Here is an 18,059-nt window from a genome sequence, read left to right on the forward strand (position 1 = left end):
GTGGGCACTGCCCACCCGCCCGTCTATGGGCGATGTCGCAGTCTACTTCCAACCAAGGTTGGAAGGTTGCTAGGCCTGTTAAGTAATGTCAATTACACTCGTATCTTGAAATGTATAGGTCCAATCAATGGTGTTAAAATCTCTGTATTGTAGTATCCGTTTTCCTAGCAATTTATATAGATAGCGGATTACTAATTCAAAATTACTGCACAACCTGGATTAATTAAATCCCCGGTATACCGGTCTGTATACTCCGACACACCCCCTCAGCGATACCAGTATAGGATTGCTGGAATCCCTATACGCCTCGGTATACTAATCTCTGCTTCTTTATACTATCAAGTAGCCTATGTCCACTATATAAAGCATTTGAATAAAGGCTTTATACTTCTACCGAGTAAGCAATTTCGTGAGTCTATCGGCTGCCATACTTACTGTGGGTACCTATTTCACTTGTATCCTTCTCTCTCTAACTTCCTACCTCAACCAGTGGCGATGAATATCAACGTACCGAAGCTTCGTCTCGAACGCTGTATCCTCACTTATCAATAGGCTGATAGTTCTCTTATTATTACAATTAATAGTTAATTCGTGGGAGGGGTTAAAACCGAGGGTATTAAGTAATCTCCTCCACTATTGAAGCTGCTTTACCGCTTCGGACAGCCCGAGTAATTCAGCTTCGGTGGTAGAGGTAGTGACTGTAGGTTGTTTGCTGGCCTTCTAGTCCACTGGTCCGCCGTATATTTAGTAGATATATCCAGCTGAGCTCTTTCTATCAGGATAATCCCTGTACAAAGTATCACTTACGAATTGCACCGAGTCTATCCCCGAACCTACACTGTATTTAATAGTACGATACCGGGTGGAATATAGGTAGGATATCACACGATCAGCTGCTTACTAGTGTTAGGGACCTAGGTTTGTTAGGTATTGCGCTAGGTATACAGTGGCCTTAGCGGTATCGGGCCTTATAATAGTAGTGGTATACCTAGCAGATCCTACCTTTTACTGGTAAAGAAGGATCTCTTTCGGGGTAGCTACCCCCTAGAATAGGGTCAATTTATCCACCGGTAGTGGGGTATAGACTAGCGGCCTATCTATCAGATTATACCGAGTCGCAATACTTATTATATAGCTATCTTGATATAGCTATAGCTTCTTCTACTCCCTATCCCGGATAATTCGGATATTAAGGAACTAAGCTGCTTCTCTATAATCAGTTAATTCCCAGTAGGATTCTAGATCTCGCTTAAGCTGCTTTACTTTCTCCTGTACAGACCTATAGCTAGCGATTAAGATATCGTCTATATAGAAGAAGACTAGTAGTCCTTCTCCTATAAAAATATATAGGTCTTTAGGTACTTACTGGAACCCTAATTTACGGAGTACACTGGCTGCTTCTTATTACTAAAGCCTAGGCGATACTTATAGCCTGTACAATACTCGGCGGAGTTTCTAACACTTACCTAGAATCTGGAAACCTTTAGGTATATAAGTATATATATCCTTGTTCAATTTGCTGTTTAGGAACGCTGTTACAGTATCTCTTTGTCTTAAATTGAGGTTAAAGGCAGCGACTAAGGCGAAGATTATCCTTACTGTCCTTGCTGCTAGAGTGGTAGCCCTCTTTTCTTTATAGGAGATCGTTTCTAGGTCTCCTTATATACAGATTCGGGCCTTAAATTTAACGAGATAGCTATCTTTATCAAATTTATATATAAATACCTATAATAAGGGGAGTATCTGCTTACCTCGATCTCTTAGCCTTTCTGTGACTTCGTAGGTGTCCTTCTCGGTTAAGGAACTGATCTCCTTTCTTATTGCTACGAGGAAACCTTCTTAGAATAGATGATTTATAACGTCCTTCTAGTGCTTAGGGACTGGTAGGAGATCGTCTCGGTAACACCGGATCTCTAGTTTCTCAGTGTATAAGCCTGCTGCAAAGGCGTATCGTACACTAAGCGGGTCTTCTTCTATATCTAAGGTAGAGTAAGCGAAGTCTTAGTCTTATCTTACCTAACGTCTTCGCTTACCGCTGATAATATTGCTTATATTAATTCCTCCGATAATCTCTCTGCTTAATACTCGCAGTTCCGCCTATATCTACCTTTCTAGCTTATCCTCCTTATCGGAAATAGCTTCAGCAGTAGCTTCGTGGTAGGTCTAGTCTTTGTATAGCACCTACGGTATATCTACCCCCTAACCTAAGCCAGTATCGGCTTCGGGTTCTTATTCTTAAGGTGGGGTAATCGGCAGCGGTAGAAGGTCTTTATCGCTTAGGAAAGCCCCTAGCGGTTCTCGAGGCTTCTGGGTTTCGGGGACTTAGTAAATCGCCTATAAGATTATCGGTGAGGGTATTGATATATCTCGATTTACCCCCTAAAGTAGGGTGGTCTCCCTATTTATCCCTATTTACTAGGAATTTTGTTATTAAACTTGCTGGGTTTCCGGCTGCTAGCTCCGCTGGGTATCTAGTTACTAGAAGTTATCTAGATCTCGTGGATCCCTTTCCTCTTACTCGCTAGTCTCCTAACTAGTGAGCAGCTGATTTATCACTTTAATAACCTCGTCGGCGGTGAGTTCCTATGGTTCCTATACGATTGGTATAGGAATTGGCTGATATCTCTTATAATCAGGGGTGTATCTCTGTATTTCGTTAATAACTACGTCCCTAATAGGCTTCACTTTTCCACTGTGTAGAAACTAGATATTCCAGATATTTAATACTATATATCCCACTAGGAAGCCAATTTCGGCCTATAGATTTATCTTATTAGTTCTCACTTACTTCTTAATCCTACAGTAGGCCAAGCTCCTATATAACCTAATATTGGATAGGTTGATTTTAGGTACTTACGGCGTAAACTCCTTCCGTACCTCCTTCTATAGCACAACCCAGCGATTCTCAGAAGTAATATATATCGGTGTACGGTTCAGAATCTATACCGTAGCCTTCGCGAACTCCGGCTATAGATCCTTCGGGAGCTTTCCTTCTAGCCTAAGCAGTCTTATTCGGCTGATAATTATCCCGCTAGATCTCTCGGTATATCTATTTATCTCCGCGTATCTAGGAGGGGTATAGAATATCAGGATACTATCTAAACTAAGGCTGTATTCAGTGCTATTCCCGGTAGAGGTCTTATTATTATAGTGGAATACCTTAATTAGCAGCTTCCACTGGTAGACTGCGACATCGCCCGTCCATGGGCACTAGAAAGTGTCCACGGCCCGTGGGCCTTTTGAAATTTGACGCCCATCGCCCACCGTTATGCAAAATTAATGCAAAAATTACTCTATTAGGCTATTTTATGTACATAACTAGTTCTTGGCAGTATCCACCTTGCCAAGAGTGCCCGCATATGTCTTGGCGACGCTAAAAGTGTCTCCACTTTGGTGGGCGTTGTCGCAGTCTATCCACTGGTTCCTCGCTAATTCTACAAATCGATTTATAGCTAGCTAGCACTTAGGTTTCAGCTCGTAGGTTATTATCCAATAGAACCTCGGTCCTTCTAGATAGAAATAGGATATCCAGCGATACTTATTGTACGCTGGCTATATCTAAATCAGATCAAAGTGCACTCTTCCAAATCGCCTAAAGGTATATCCCACTGGTCGGTAAGAGATCTATCTTAGTGCTCTCCCTAAGTGATATATTTAATATAGCGATTCCTGTTCTTACTCGGTGGATTTCTTCTCTTAGTTATCGAGGACGACCCCTTCCACTATAGTAGTGAGTTTCTTTATACTCTTACGATCAATATAGCCTAATCGCCGGTACTATACTTCGCTTAATACCTTTATTTCTAGGGGTTTTACTGACTTCCTCTGCGTGAAATAGGCTTACTGAGGCGGTACCTCTCCGGGTTCGTCGAAAATCTATAGGTTCAATTAATCCTATAGGTTTATACAGATAACTGGCCATTATTTAGGTCCCGGATACAGTTCGTACGCTGGTACTATACCCCCCTTTCTTCCTCAGTATCGAGTACAATACTAGGTTTGTATAGAATCCTAGCGAATATAGTATATCGCTTAGGGTAATCTCTATTCTCCCTTTCACTGGGTATCTCCTAACCAGTCTAACTATACCCTTCCCTAGCACTTCGGTAGTGCTATCTCTAGTGATAAGGTAGGTGATTTTTAGGGTATAGTCGACGAAGAGGTCTCGGTTATTATATATATAGGTGCTAGAACCGGTGTCTAAGATCCAGCGGTTCTTTAGGATAGGATTATATTCTTTAGTAAGTAATAGGGTACACTGGCTAATCACTTCTTACTTCTTATCCTACTGATCCTACTGCTAGGAGGTAGTTATAAAGCTTACTTAGTTAGCGGATTCAGCTTACCTTTACTAGTTTGACTCTGCTATAGTTTTCTCTACCTATTTCTTCTAGGCCTAGTTCTTTGCTAACTCCTAGGTTACTTTCTCTAGCTTCCTCTCGCTAATTTTCAGCCCTTCCGGTCGAATTACCTCGTTTAAAACCTAGTATTCGGTAACCCTATACTTAGGATAGGTATTGCTATAAGGGTATTTCCTCTTTTCGAAAGGTAGGTTCTCTTATAAAGCTTATAAAGCCTAGGGTTTAGCTTTAGGTTTAGCTTCTGGGTACCCTTACTAGGTAGAAAAGGCGCTCTTCGGGGGCGAGGTTAATAATACCTTTAGTACCCCTATTTCTCTATTTATTGCGCGAAAAGATTCGATAAGAACTCGGGTATTGTACACCTTCTTATCGATAACAATCTCTTAGTATTTACCCTACTACTAGATAGGAAGCACTTCTTTCACTGCGTATAAAAAGTCCCTATTGGTATCTCTAACGTTAATACTAAGCCTGATCGCTTACTCTCTTAGGGAATTCTATTACTGTAGCCACAGCTCGATATCCCCTATCGGTTTCTATATCGCGAAGACCTTCTATTTTATTCAAACCTCCTCCTTATACACCGTTAACCGAGCAAAGCGAGATTTCAGATAGACCAATCTATTATATAGGGTGTAATATCCTATCAGGTTAAGGTAGTGCATCGAATCCAGGTAGGTAAAGATATATTTATTTATATTATTCAGCCCTTTTAATTGCTTCTCCTATCGGGTATATCTCAATTTATATATATCTATCCGATCTCTCCAATATCTCCGGTCTATTTCATCCCCTTTCTCTAGGTATTCCGGCTCAATTAGCTCACTTAGAGCTTCCGGTCTCTCAGTAGGGGGGTATCGGGATTGCAGAGGTCCTAAACACTCTTTTGTGTCGTATAGAGCTGAACCCGGGTATACTAGGTAAGCCACTGCGGCGAGTCCTTCAGTTTATCGCCCTTTATAGCGGAGAGAATTGATACTGCTTCTATTGATAGAATCAGGATAGTGGGGTTGCTGTACAGCGCTGGGTACTAAGGGATAGCTTCAGGGGTTGCTGTACCGCTTCTGGGGCTATAGGGAATAGCTTCGGGGGGTTGCTTAGGCCTATACTTGGTGATATTGGCCTTGCTGGGTGCGAACCGGGCTTATAACTGTCAATTACACTCGTATCTTGAAATGTATAGGTCCAATCAATGGTGTTAAAATCTCTGTATTGCAGTATCCGTTTTCCTAGCAATTTATATGGATAGCGGATTACTAATTCAAAATTACTGCACAACCTGGATTAATTAAATCCCCGGTATGCCGGTCTGTATGCTCCGACAAGTAATCAGTGCCTTAGGCACAAATAGTATGCAAACCCTACAAACCTTTCGGGAGTGCTTTAACAAAACTTTGGCATAGATCGCAAAATTTCAAGACCTTTAATTCCCAATATACGGCCAATCTACTCCGTAGTGTGCTAGGACTTAACGTTTGGTTGCATCATTACACATTTTTCTTTTCACACAATCAATATCATTACCAATACGTGCCTCTCTACTCGCACTATCTCCAAGTATGACAGAAGCATGCCATCCCCCTGCAACAGAACTCTCTAAAGCAGAGCGCTTCAAAGCTACGCACCTCGCCGCGCGCCATGGTAACTACCACCAATATTACGCCAAGTTCCGGGCGCCCACCGTTCCGGACGAGCGCCTTTCCATTCTCCCATCAGATATCCTCCGCAATGCGCGAGTGATAGACCTAGGCTGCAACGCGGGCAAACTGACCTATGAGGCGATAGCGCACTGCGGCGCGGCCGCCTCAGTGGGAGTCGATATCGACCCATGGCTCGTCGAGCAGGCAAAGGCGGCGTACCCGGACGGGCCGTGCACATTTGAGCACTTTGACTTCGTGGATGTGTCCGCATACACAGGTACCGCGCTGGGCAAATTCGACGTTGTCCTACTACTCTCTGTGACCAAGTGGATACATCTCAACAACGGGGACTCTGGGATGTTGACTCTATTTGCGCACATACAAAACATACTGAATGAGGGGGGTTATCTCGTCATGGAGCCGCAGCCTATGAGCAATTATGCGAGAGCGTCAAAGAAGAATAAAGAATTGAGAGAGACGTATAAGAAGATTCAGATCAAGCCACCGTTTGAGAATGAGTTGAAAGCTCAGGGGTTTGAGAGGATACTGGAAGTTGAGCGGGACGAGGAGGGGTTTGCTAGGCCCGTACATGTTTGGAAAAAAATAGTATCATAATATGATTAATGAAAATGGCTCAAAATGAGTCGGGCAAATTTACTTGCATCGGAGAGACATAAACTTTTTAATTGGTTGGTTAGTATGTAAAATGGCGACAGACGAAGCATATTTGACACAGTATCTACAGGAGAAAGTGATGGGTTAAGATTTGTTGACAGGAATTCCAGAGCACCATAATCCTTAACCTTGGAAGTAGTTAGTTAGATGGTTTACTCACTGATCAAAAGAATTGGTCAGCACCTCACTACATAACTAGTTCGAAGACGAACCTGGGCTATTTCAAAATGCTCTTTGTTTCATAGTCCCCAAGCTTACGCGATATCAACAGTACCCATTTCAATGTGTTGTTCGGCGGAAATTCCGAGTCAGGCCCTGGCCACCGTATATGTATGCATAGCATACATATGTAAGATATATATATTTGAAGTGAGAGGGTAGAAAATGCGGGCGGGTAAAAACTTATTAAACACCACAGTATGTACATCCCACCGGAAGATATAGGGTGAGCCGGGAAGTGTGTATACCTTCCTCGAAGGAGTTGTCAAAACTTTTCACGCCAGTTGCAATATGAAGAGCTGTGATTTTATCGACAGCAAAAACAGTGCTTAGCTACAACCCACTAGATATGAGGGCTTTTTCAAATGAGGGCTATGCTCTTCAATGTTCGCGGCATATCCGCTTGCTCTAATGTTGTCCCGAACGCGATAGAAGTTGTGAGAATCGAGTTCATGCACTCTTTGCACAATGACAGACAGCGTAGCGAGCTCAGTAAATTCGTCGTATGACCCAGTCTTGCCGGAGTGGTTCGACATAGACCTCCAGTTCGGCTTCTGAGCCGCCAAAATTGCAACCCCCATCAGGAAGGAGCGAGCCAACGGTGAAGTAAAAAAACAAAAACATACAACAGTGAGGATTCGCTGGTGGTCACCCACCCAACTACTAACTCACCGGCGTGTGGCTTAAGTACGGCTGAGCGGACGGGAAGCCCTGTTTTCCACACCCTGTGGTCGTATGTGTCTGGTTCAGTGCGGGAAATAACTATAGCATGCAAGTATAATTGGGTGGTGAGTGTGCGTTATATAGCTGGGGTGAAGACTGTTCCCACGGTTATAGTAGGGAGATCATGCTGGAAAACAAACAGATACACGGAAAGGCAAAGAGCTACTAGCTTTAGTAACTGCCTATCCAAAACATCACGCAATGGTGTACAAATCTAACCGTGAAGGCAGCCATCCGGGAATTATATATGGTCGAGTCAAGCTGTTCCAATTTGAAGTCTAGAGGTCCTATGAAGAAGTTGGCAACTCCAGGGATGTGCAAGGAATGGGCTGTAGGAACAGAATAAAGCTGGGTCTGTCTGTTTTGCGCGAGACGAAGCTTGAGAAATTCCCATGCAATCTCCCGATTTTCTGTTAATGACCGATAGTACTCATAAAGCAGGGAAGAAGGTAGTTGTGAGTGGAGGGTTTCCTGGTTCCTTTCCTTGATGAAATAAATAGGGTACAGTGAACTTTTCTGTTGTAGGTAGACAAATAAGTGCAGCTGTAGAAGCTCATCATTTTAGATGGTAGAATAGTTTGAAGGTGGTAGGGTCTGTGATATCCGATTGGGTCTCTTAGCCCCTCCCAAAACAATGAGAACTAAAGTGCCATGGAAGATCAGAAAATTGTCAAATTGACGCAGGGAAGAAATTTTCTGATGGCCTCGAGACATCATACAGGGATGAGTGGCCGGTATATTCTCTTCGCCCGGGCAAGGAACCCGGGGATTCCTGACCCGAGCGAATGATAATGCGAAATAATAATAAACACGGAGGAGATCGTAGAAAGCAAATAGTTCGGTGGCGACCGGGTCGAATTGAGTGGTCACGTGCATCCTTGACCGGGGAAAGAAAAAGTCGTCGACCCGCCCTTATCTTGTTATCGCTGTCTCTCACTCGGCTTGTCATTCTTCGACGTTTACTACTCTCACATCTTTCATAGCCGGCCGATTTCTGGCTTGTTTGCTAATATTCGATCTCTAATCTCACGCCTCTCCAAATTGGTCTTTTATCATCTGATCCGTATTTACATTCCCGACACTCAACCCGTCTCATTTACACATTATGGATCACACACGCGATCCCTGCCCCTGGGTTGCCCTGAGCGACTTCGGCGGTGCCTTTGCTATGGGTGCTATCGGTGGTGCCGTCTGGCACGGTGTGAAGGGTTTCCGTAACAGTCCCTACGGCGAGCGCCGGATAGGTGCTCTCACAGCTATCAAGGCACGCGCGCCCGTCCTCGGTGGTAACTTCGGCTGCTGGGGAGGACTCTTCAGTATATACGACTGTTCAATCAAGGGAATTCGCAAGAAGGAAGACCCTTACAATGCTATTATCGCTGGTTTCTTCACCGGCGGCTCCCTCGCTATACGTGGTGGTTACAAGGCCGCCCGCAACTCCGCTATCATGTGTGCCGTCTTCCTTGCTGTGATTGAGGGTGTCGGTATCGGTTTCCAGCGTATGATGGCTGATAACACAAAGCTCGAGGTATGATGAGATCTTTGCTGTCGAATTGATCCGTTCGGAGTTTGAGTCAAAATGTGCCTGCTAACCATGCGTGTCCAAAACAGCTTCCTCCCCCGCCTCCATCTGAGCACAAGGCTCTGGCTTAGATTCTTTCTCCTATCCTTTCGCAAACACGATCGCCATATCTACATTGGGTCGCCTTCGACTCATTATCCCTTCCATCTCTTTCTTCATAACGGCATCCCCACACTTAATCGGGTGTCTGGGGTTTGGGTCGTCATTCTTCAACGACATATCATAGAGGTTCCTGCTTTCTTTACTCGCTTTTAATATCGCATCCCATAGCCTGTGTTTTTGGAGCATTGTATCTTATAGACAGCGGATTTGTTCTTGTGGCTGGTACCAAGACCGATGTGTCTCTTTCTGTGGCCAGGTGGCCGAATAAAAGAATCTCTCCACTACTCATCCTGCAAAAAAAAAGTATTGAAGACGGGCTCTTTTGGATTCTTGTATATTAATGTGAGAGCATTTCTTCTGTATATATATTGGGTTCGGCTTAGATCTTTGCATCGTGAACATATAGTTCGAGTAGTAACTATGGTTTTATGTGAACCAATTCTGCACAATAGCTCATGTTTGCATAACATGGATCTAGTATAGGTATGTATGTAAGTTTTAGATTGGGCTATTACTAGATAACCGCCCTCCCGCACCCTTAGCGACGAGAGGTTCTATTTCACTTCTCGCTTCTACAAAATAAATCTGCAAACCGTGAGGGCGTCCACAAGATATGACAGAATATGTCGGCTCCATCCATCCGTTGGTGGCCGAAAGGCGGAGTCAGAAATTGTGTCCGAAGGACGAACTAGCGTATAATGTCGTTGAAAACCTCTTGAATGCATACGAGCCCACGTGACAGGTCTTAAAACCCCGGCAACTGGAATTGATGGCTTGTGAGGAGAGAACTTTAGGTACACAGATATTAAAGTGCATGGCGAATGTGGATGAATTGTGGAAGAGGGTATAACCAAACCTGAGACTATGAGAATCTAACAGTTTTCTGTTTTCTCAATGGTGAAAATAATAGACAGATAAAGAAGACACTCCAGAAGAACAATGTATATGAAAAGCCTCTTACAGGTATAATCTTTAGGTACAAAATCTCTGAATCTCAAACTTGACCAGCAATATAGTTCTAAGCGCAGAGAAAAGACTGATCCATGGATATAAGTTGGTATTGACACCCGTGGACGTTCCATAATTCTTGCAGGCCAGATATAATCCAAGGTAGACGAACTAAACGCTGATTGGGTCATTTAGCTCAGTCTTCTTTCCTGCAGGCCAGCTACCTGTAATCCAGTTCCTCGATGTGGACAATCCAGAGGGGTTTTCAATGTGATCGTTCGTCCCTTCCCTGCGCAAAACAGCCGAGCCAGATTTTGCCGCCAGCGTAGAGTCATACGTCCAAAAAGCGTCAAACATCTCTCGAATACGATCAACCTGGAACGCAACCAACAAGACGATCGTAATAATCCCCACGGTCAGCGGAGCGGAGACAGTCCAAAACAGCGTCTGCGAGCTGTCCATGTTGCGGATGTCATTGGTGTTCATGCCAAGATAGCTGGTCACAAATGATAAAGGCATGAACACTACAGTCACGATGGTGAATACTAGGATGGCCTTTCCCTGGTCTTCTTGTCGCACGTCTACCCCGCTGCGCGTCTGGTTGGCCAATGAGTCAAGCTTTATGTTTAGGAGTGAGATTGCTCCGAGCTCAGTGTTGAGCTGGCTTATGAGCTTGTTGATTCGCGCTTTCTCAAGCTCGAATGAGGAGATACGAGATTCGGTGGTTATGCGGAAAGAATGTGGGTTTATGACGCTTAAGTAGTTTGCAAGGACAAGGCGCTGTCTCTCAGAGGCCTTTTGGAGTATTTCTAGCTCCTCGCGGACTAGATAGATATCCTGTAGTAGGCGTCGGTGGGGATTTTGACTCGCTTTGAATTGCTAAGAACATATATATCTGTTAGTAACATTGAGATTAGTGGTAGGGATCTAGCAAGGGATACTAACCAGATTGCGGACGTATTCACGATAGATTTCGAGCAAGTTGACCGGATTGCTTTGCGAATCTCTGCAGCGGATGTCACCCATGATAAGGGCGAGGACTAATCCAGGACCCACGGCTTCGTAGGTCACGACATCGAATAGCTCGTCAGTATAGGTCATCAAGACAATGTCTCTCATGGCACTTTCCATAGACATCTCTGCCTCTGTCCCAGCATCCGTGATCCCATCCACATCTGACGACTTCAAGAAGGTTGACACCGGGTGGGCACCTGTGTAAATCTCTCGTTTCTTATGAGAATTCTTGACGAGATGCGCACTGGTCACGACCATCATCAAGAGATCCTGGAAGGCATCAACCAAACTTGATGGGATGCGGTACGTGTCCCGGTCAAACTCTCCATTAGCCGACACCCCGTGCTGGATCTGAGCTGCCATTCTTTCCAGGCTTGTTAGAAAGTCTTTCAACTCGTTGATGATTATGTGGTCATCTTTCCGACATATGTATGTCATATACTCTTCAAAGTCCATCACCCATCGTGATTGCCAGCCGTTCACCGAGCGTTGTTCAGGGAAAGCTGCGCTAACGTGCGTAAACAGATGGTCGATGGCATCCGATCGGGTGGAGTATTGGTGAGATGCAGCACATTTCCGGCAATCCCCGACGATGAAAGTCAGTACGTCCGGGTCGACGTCCTGTTGAAGACCAGCATCATCAGTGATGCCGATATTGGCTACGAAGAAGATCTCTGGCATCTGTTGATGACGTGTTCGGTCGATCCGTTCCTTCATGTGAGATGCGTCCCAACATTGGGGGATGGTCTGCAAATCTGGGCATTAGAAGTTGTAGGACTGGAGGGAGTGGATTTTCCTCACGGTGAGAAGATCGTGAACCGCCCCCAGAACTTGCTGCTGACAGCACATGGATATGAAAGTGGTGCAAAGAAGCTGAATAGTCGACATAATCTACCGACAACATCTTTCAAGGCCGCCGTTTCTGGAGGAAGCAAGTTGGGGACAATCTCAGCATGTTCTGTGATCAATGCAGGAAGAGAAACAGCATATCTTTGTGTGATGGCCAGATCCACATCAAAATAGGACTTTGTCGTCGCTTGCCTATAGACTTCCCAACCATCTCCATCAGTAGGCTCGAGGAGCCCGTTGTTGATATGCGCTGAGACGTGCTTTATTGTCTCCTCATCCACGCCCAAAAACTCAGATGTCTCATTTGGAGACTGAATGTTCGACTTCAGATGATCCGGGCTGGGGCTATCCAGAGGGGTGCTTGATTTTGAGACTGTGTTCTCTTTCATCGATGATTTTTTTCTTGTCTGCCAGGTAAAGACTGGTGGGAATTCCAAGTTGACAGTCAGTCGACGAGAAGGGGAAGAGACCTGGGAGGCAGATGAGTTTGTGGGTGAGGTTTCGGATACCGTGGAATGATGGCCGTGATCAATATGCGCTTCCGCATCTGCTGCCTTGGGAAGAATATCTTGATCAATAGACTCATTATCCCAAGAGAGAACAGGCTTGGTTGGTTCGAAGTAAACGTTCAAAGGATCGGATATGTCGTCACCACCTGCAGGTCTCTGGTTGATTACCACGCCGGGGAAAGATGAGAGAGATCGCACCCTGGTGGCCCGTCGCAATCGATGCCTCGCTCCAGTATAACGCGCCTCATCTAGCCTGTTATATTGATAGTCCCAATCCTGTTGGGAATCCGCGGTGGACTCCTCCGTCTCCTGTGGAGCTTGTTCATCTTCATCTATCTCTGGTTGAACCTGTTCATCTGTCTCAGGAGAATCATGCTGATTTTTCTCCCACTCATCGCTTTTATCTGTTTCAGATGGGCCCTGTTCATTTCCCTGTGCGATTGAAGACTCCTCTTCGAAAACCGGCATTCTCCACCTTTTCGTTGGTTTCTGCTTATCTCGGCGCTCCTCTGAGCTCTCCGGTATGAAGATCTCAATGTGAATGCGAAGAAGTGTTGATGCACATGCGGCTGTTAGTTTGGTCCAATCCTCTGCGCTGATTGGAACCTTTTCTTGGGTAAGCATTTTAAAATCATATAGGCCTTCGCGCCTGTGAGCTCCATACACGCGAGTTTCAGAGCCACGGCCTTCATACCCACGGCGTTCATACTCGCGGCCTCCATACTCGCGGCCTTCATACTCACGGCCTTCATACCCACGGCCTCCACCTTCATACTCGCGGCCTCCATACTCGCGGCCTCCATACTCGCGGCCTCCATACTCGCGGCCTCCATACTCGCGGCCTCCATACCCACGGCCTCCACCTTCATACTCGCGGCCTCCATACCCACGAGCTTCATAACCACGCCCCTTGTACCTGCGGTCTTCATACCCATGGTTTTCAGAGACACGGTCTTGATATCCTCCATATTCACGACCTCCATAATTGCGGCCTTCGAGCTCCGGCAGGCAATATCTGGAAATCCTGTCTCTCATCGCCTGATCGATAAACATTAACACTCTAGGTCACAGATATGGAGCCATAAGGGGAAACAGGTGCCATACAAAGAATGTCTTGCAATGCTCCACAGGAAAGAAGAACACACGCTGATCGGGGTTGATGACACAAATATTGGAAGGGGATAATAACTGGGTCGCTGGGGGGCCCATGATTTCCAACGAGGGACTCGCTCCATCCATAAGAGGTATGGGTGCACTGGTAATGATGACTTCTATTGTCGATAGTTGTCAGTATTTTGTGATTAGATCGTGAGAAAAGGTATCCACGAACGAAAATTGACAATCACTGCCCACAATTCGGAGACATGAACAATATGGCCCTTCGGAAATACTCCTGATTTTCGAATTACTTGCTGCATATCGCGGTTCCTGGTAGACTCTAGGTTGTAAAAATACTGTAGTAGGCTGCGCGTGGAATGGCCGGACTTGCGAAAAGATTGCGCTGGATCCATTCTCTGGGTTGAATAGTAAGGAAGACGGAGGAAGATGGCCGACTTTTCGGTATGGTCCTTGGTCGAATTGGAGCCAACACAGCGGATCACAGTGTGTGGCTCACTCGATCCAGGGAGATTCCGCTGTGCTCGCTTGAGGAGAGACACGACGAGAGCCCTATCTTCATCTGCCAAATTCGGCACGTTTGATGCAAAGCGCTGTATTGTCAGTAAAAATCTCAGTCTAGTACATGAATAAGATAAATACCAGGAAATCATCAAAGCTCTTCGTGTCGGTTTGCATATGGCTAATGCTCAATGCTGGAATGAGTATATCTTCGAACTAATGATCAGGCGGTCTTTAAACTCACGTCCATGAGAACTGAGGGTCCTGCTCCTCGTTGGTTGTCGCATCCGTTCGATAAAGAACCACTTTTCCATAACCGGGCATCCGCGAACTAGCGAAATCAAGCCTTTGGCCGGCATGTCCCCGGTGGGATGGGTCAGATCTGAATCCGCCTAAAGTTTGCTTGACAGTGGACGCTTTCAGACCGACATCAAAGCTAAGCGGTACTCCGAATGATACACACTTGGGCGGCTGATAGTTCAAATTCCGGTTGAGATGAAAGGGATCATATGGATTGAAAGGATTCACGTCCTGCCAGGGGGTTGACTCTCTATGAGTCTGAAATACTTGGCCTTCCTGAAGGCGTCTTGTGTGTGCAAAAAGCGCATCTTGGACTTCTTCGCTGATGGACCGTTTGATCACAATATAATCTGAGTCCGTCTATATTTTGTCAGTATTTTATATAGATCTTTGGTATGTATTTGACTAGCCTCAGAAAATTCAAATGGCAGATTATAGGCGAAGAGTGTTTCTGGAAGCAATTGCTTGCGATGGATCTTTCAAAGGTCAACGCATTAGATCAAGCGGCCTTGCAAGTGGGGATGCTGATTACTTTTGTCCAAGTCGCTCGATTATCGTTCTGGTCATATGCATATTAAAAGCTATTCATCTTCAGATGTTCCTATTATTGTACCTGGTACTGAGTATTCTCCTCTCTTATTGGGTAGCCCTCTTGGTAGCTCCCATAACTCTTGCCGTCTCTGATCATGTTGTAATTGCGTAGGAACTGAGGTAGGGAATGTTCTAGACTTTGGCCAGTGTAATTCTCTCCAACACTCTAGTAAAATCTCAAGTTGACGGTGCCACGTCACTTTCGTGTTTTACGACATTTTAAAGGTCTGTGCGGCAGAATACGAGGTTGACCTTCCCAGGCTAAGGAGTTGACTATTCTCACCTCTCCTTTCCCTTCCGATAATCGGCGAATTGTTTCGAAGTTACCATTCAAAGTCGAGTTAATCATAAGAGAGTTGTAATTGGAATTTGTGAGCCTTAAGCGTAGCTCACCAAGTCTGTATTTCCTTCTTTGGATAGTGTTTAAAAATATCCCGAAACAACTGACACTAAACTCACCGCTATCTCAATATCAGACAGTGGGAAGTCCTTCCATGTTTGTAAAAGATGGGGTTTGTAAGAGATTTCACATAATATCTTCATAAAAAAGACAAGCGGCCTAAGGCGCCACACAAAGAGAAGTAATTGAGAGAACAACATTTTTGACGCTTATCCGTATGCTATCTACGGAGTATACCTCAACTAGTTCTCGTCTCTTTGGAGCGTTAACAATGAATGAAGACTAGCGAAACCCCTGTGAGACCAGCAGCATCGCTCTAGCTGAGAATCTCATGATTTGTGGCATTCTTCATGTTTTTTATTGAGCAATGATTCTTGCCTCCACCTTGCGGACCCCTCACGCAATGTTCAGCTTCGATTTTCCGGCCATTTTGCTCGCAGCGAGAGCGGCGGATAGCCCGAACTGAGATGCAACCCCGTTGATGCGGTGGGTTGAGTTCAAGTTCTTCACAACAACGATTTGGTAGCAAGTCGCACTACCTTGACGAGAAGCGATGACAGACCAGGCGAGGAAGAGCTCCCAGATCTATTCCATATTAGATCCTATCAAGATCAGCAGATAGGAAAGCACTCACCCTGAACCACCGTTGGCCATACTTGGCCTTGATGGTGTCGGCATTTCCAAGCCAATTGCGGTACCATCTCCAGAGAGTTCCAGAATAATGTACTCCAACGGTATCGATACTGGTGTTTACCATGGTCAGTCCGGTCAAATTCAATGTGCGAGATTCTCCTATAACTCACCTTTTAATCTCAAATCCAGCCCGTTCCAAGCACAGCGTATAGTACCACAGAGGAGTGGACGCATCCGCGCCACGGAAGATGTACTTGTTCAAAAACAGCCCCCAAATCAAATCCTCATACTGCCATGTCTGGCGAAGACCGGAGAGCTGCACATACATGGCACCATCATCCTTCAGCATATCATAACATTGGCGGAAGAAGGTGGTGAGCTTCTTGATACCGACATGCTCGCCCATTTCGAGCTGTGTGATTTTATCGTACTGGGAACGAGGAATATCACGGTAATCCATGCACAGGATACGACTCTGCGCTTCGGTAATTCCAGCCTTTTGGAGAGCATCGTTACCCCAGGCGGTCTGGTGGCGTGCAATGGTGAGACCGGTCACCTTCGCTCCATAGTTGAGACTTGCGAATTTCGCCAGGGTTCCCCATCCACAGCCGATATCCAACATAGTCTCGCCTTCTTTAAGGCCGATTTTTTCGCAGACAATTGCCATCTTGTTATCCTGCATTTCCTCTAGTGTTTCCTCCTTGGCCGTGTCGGAGATGATACCGGAGGTGTAGATCATGCGGGGACCAAGGAACCAAGCATAGTGGTCGTTACCACGATCGTAGTTTGGACGTATCTGCTCCTCGTCTTGGTCTTTCGTGTGAAGCAACACGTCGCGAGCGAAGGTCAGGAAAATGTACTTGAACAGCTCCCAGGTCATGCCGAAGTGCGCCCAATCATGGCGGTATTCCAAGATATCGAGAGTATCTCCGTTGAAGTCGACCACGCCATCGAGATACATTTCACAGAAGGTCTGCATAGGGACACGCTTCTTCCCATGCCATTTCGCACGGTCAGCCTCGTGTTTGAACTTCAAATACTCTTCTATCGGTCGCCCTGGCAGTTTGACCTTATCGTGCACGCGAGAACCATAGGAGGATGTCCATGTCCAGTACCCGATAAGAATCGGCACAGTCGTAATTAGACCAAGAAAGATAGTCGTCTTCACTCGGCCGCCAAGTAGATAAGCGAGGACAGCCGGGACGCCCACAAGGAGACCGATGAGGAGGGAATTGGAGAAATCGTGATTGCCAGCACCTTCGGCTGGCAGAGGCGGATTGTGGATAGCCGCCGACTGAAAAAGTTAATTAGCTAGCAATTGGCCACAGAGAAATAATTCCGAGACTGACATCTGTGAGGGGGATTCCACAATTCTCAGGGGTTCCGAATTGTGAAGGTTTAGCTGGTGGGGTTTGGATGAAATCAATATCGCTGCCGAGATCAGGGGACGCCATTGCGGCTGTAGGCAGAATTTTCTCTGCTAGCTCTTGTCCGCTCTCTAAATGGTGGGCGAAAAGTCAAGGATACAATATGAGAAGATAGACAACAACTACGACGCCCCTGCCTGCACCGAGTCTTGGCTTAACGCGAGAACCGCGGCCCGCGGACCCCGACCATACATACTCCATTATGACACAGCCCTGGGAGTGATCTGCAAGGGGCTGCCGCTGAACTGGCCAATAAGATGTCCCAATAATAAAAATAATCGTGCCGAGGTGTACATTGAAATTCATAATATTATGCATTACTGCGTATAGTCTCTGTTTTCAAAGTCCAAAATCTATGTAATCAACTCTTCAATAATATATAATCCGTAGATATAAAGTATATAACGTATATGAATTATCCATTAATTATGATGTTCTATCATTAGGTCTATAATTTCGTTACCCCCAG

General features: G+C 45.5%; 5 protein-coding genes across 5 annotated transcripts; 2 read left to right on the forward strand and 3 right to left on the reverse strand.

The window, feature by feature from the left end:
* Window positions 1–5,920: 5,920 nt before the first annotated feature.
* On the forward strand, window positions 5,921–6,616 carry N7479_002655 (class I SAM-dependent methyltransferase; the record flags this gene model as incomplete). The annotated part of the gene is made up of 1 exon (XM_057250352.1): window positions 5,921–6,616. One exon carries the CDS (start codon window positions 5,921–5,923, stop codon window positions 6,614–6,616), a length of 696 nt encoding a protein of 231 aa, XP_057114784.1.
* A 608-nt stretch (window positions 6,617–7,224) lies between these two features.
* N7479_002656 (uncharacterized protein) lies at window positions 7,225–7,476 on the reverse strand (the record flags this gene model as incomplete). The annotated part of the gene is made up of 1 exon (XM_057250353.1): window positions 7,225–7,476. The coding sequence occupies one exon, from the start codon at window positions 7,474–7,476 to the stop codon at window positions 7,225–7,227; it is 252 nt and encodes an 83-aa protein (XP_057114785.1).
* A 1,247-nt stretch (window positions 7,477–8,723) lies between these two features.
* On the forward strand, window positions 8,724–9,271 carry N7479_002657 (Mitochondrial inner membrane translocase subunit Tim17/Tim22/Tim23/peroxisomal protein PMP24; the record flags this gene model as incomplete). Its single annotated transcript, XM_057250354.1, has 2 exons — window positions 8,724–9,146; window positions 9,230–9,271. 2 exons carry the CDS (start codon window positions 8,724–8,726, stop codon window positions 9,269–9,271), a joined length of 465 nt encoding a protein of 154 aa, XP_057114786.1.
* A 1,150-nt stretch (window positions 9,272–10,421) lies between these two features.
* Window positions 10,422–15,227, reverse strand: N7479_002658 (uncharacterized protein; the record flags this gene model as incomplete). The annotated part of the gene is made up of 8 exons (XM_057250355.1): window positions 10,422–11,129; window positions 11,196–12,019; window positions 12,160–13,660; window positions 13,727–13,893; window positions 13,953–14,331; window positions 14,381–14,420; window positions 14,484–14,899; window positions 15,153–15,227. The coding sequence occupies 8 exons, from the start codon at window positions 15,225–15,227 to the stop codon at window positions 10,422–10,424; spliced, it is 4,110 nt and encodes a 1,369-aa protein (XP_057114787.1).
* Window positions 15,228–15,926: 699 nt separating this feature from the next.
* N7479_002659 (uncharacterized protein) lies at window positions 15,927–17,617 on the reverse strand (the record flags this gene model as incomplete). The annotated part of the gene is made up of 4 exons (XM_057250356.1): window positions 15,927–16,115; window positions 16,165–16,273; window positions 16,334–17,457; window positions 17,513–17,617. The coding sequence occupies 4 exons, from the start codon at window positions 17,615–17,617 to the stop codon at window positions 15,927–15,929; spliced, it is 1,527 nt and encodes a 508-aa protein (XP_057114788.1).
* Between the last annotated feature and the right edge of the window lie 442 nt (window positions 17,618–18,059).

The sequence above is a fragment of the Penicillium vulpinum genome (genome assembly GCF_028829585.1).
Source record: "Penicillium vulpinum strain IBT 29486 chromosome Unknown utg000001l_segment0_segment0, whole genome shotgun sequence".
NCBI classification, from domain to species: domain Eukaryota; kingdom Fungi; phylum Ascomycota; class Eurotiomycetes; order Eurotiales; family Aspergillaceae; genus Penicillium; species Penicillium vulpinum.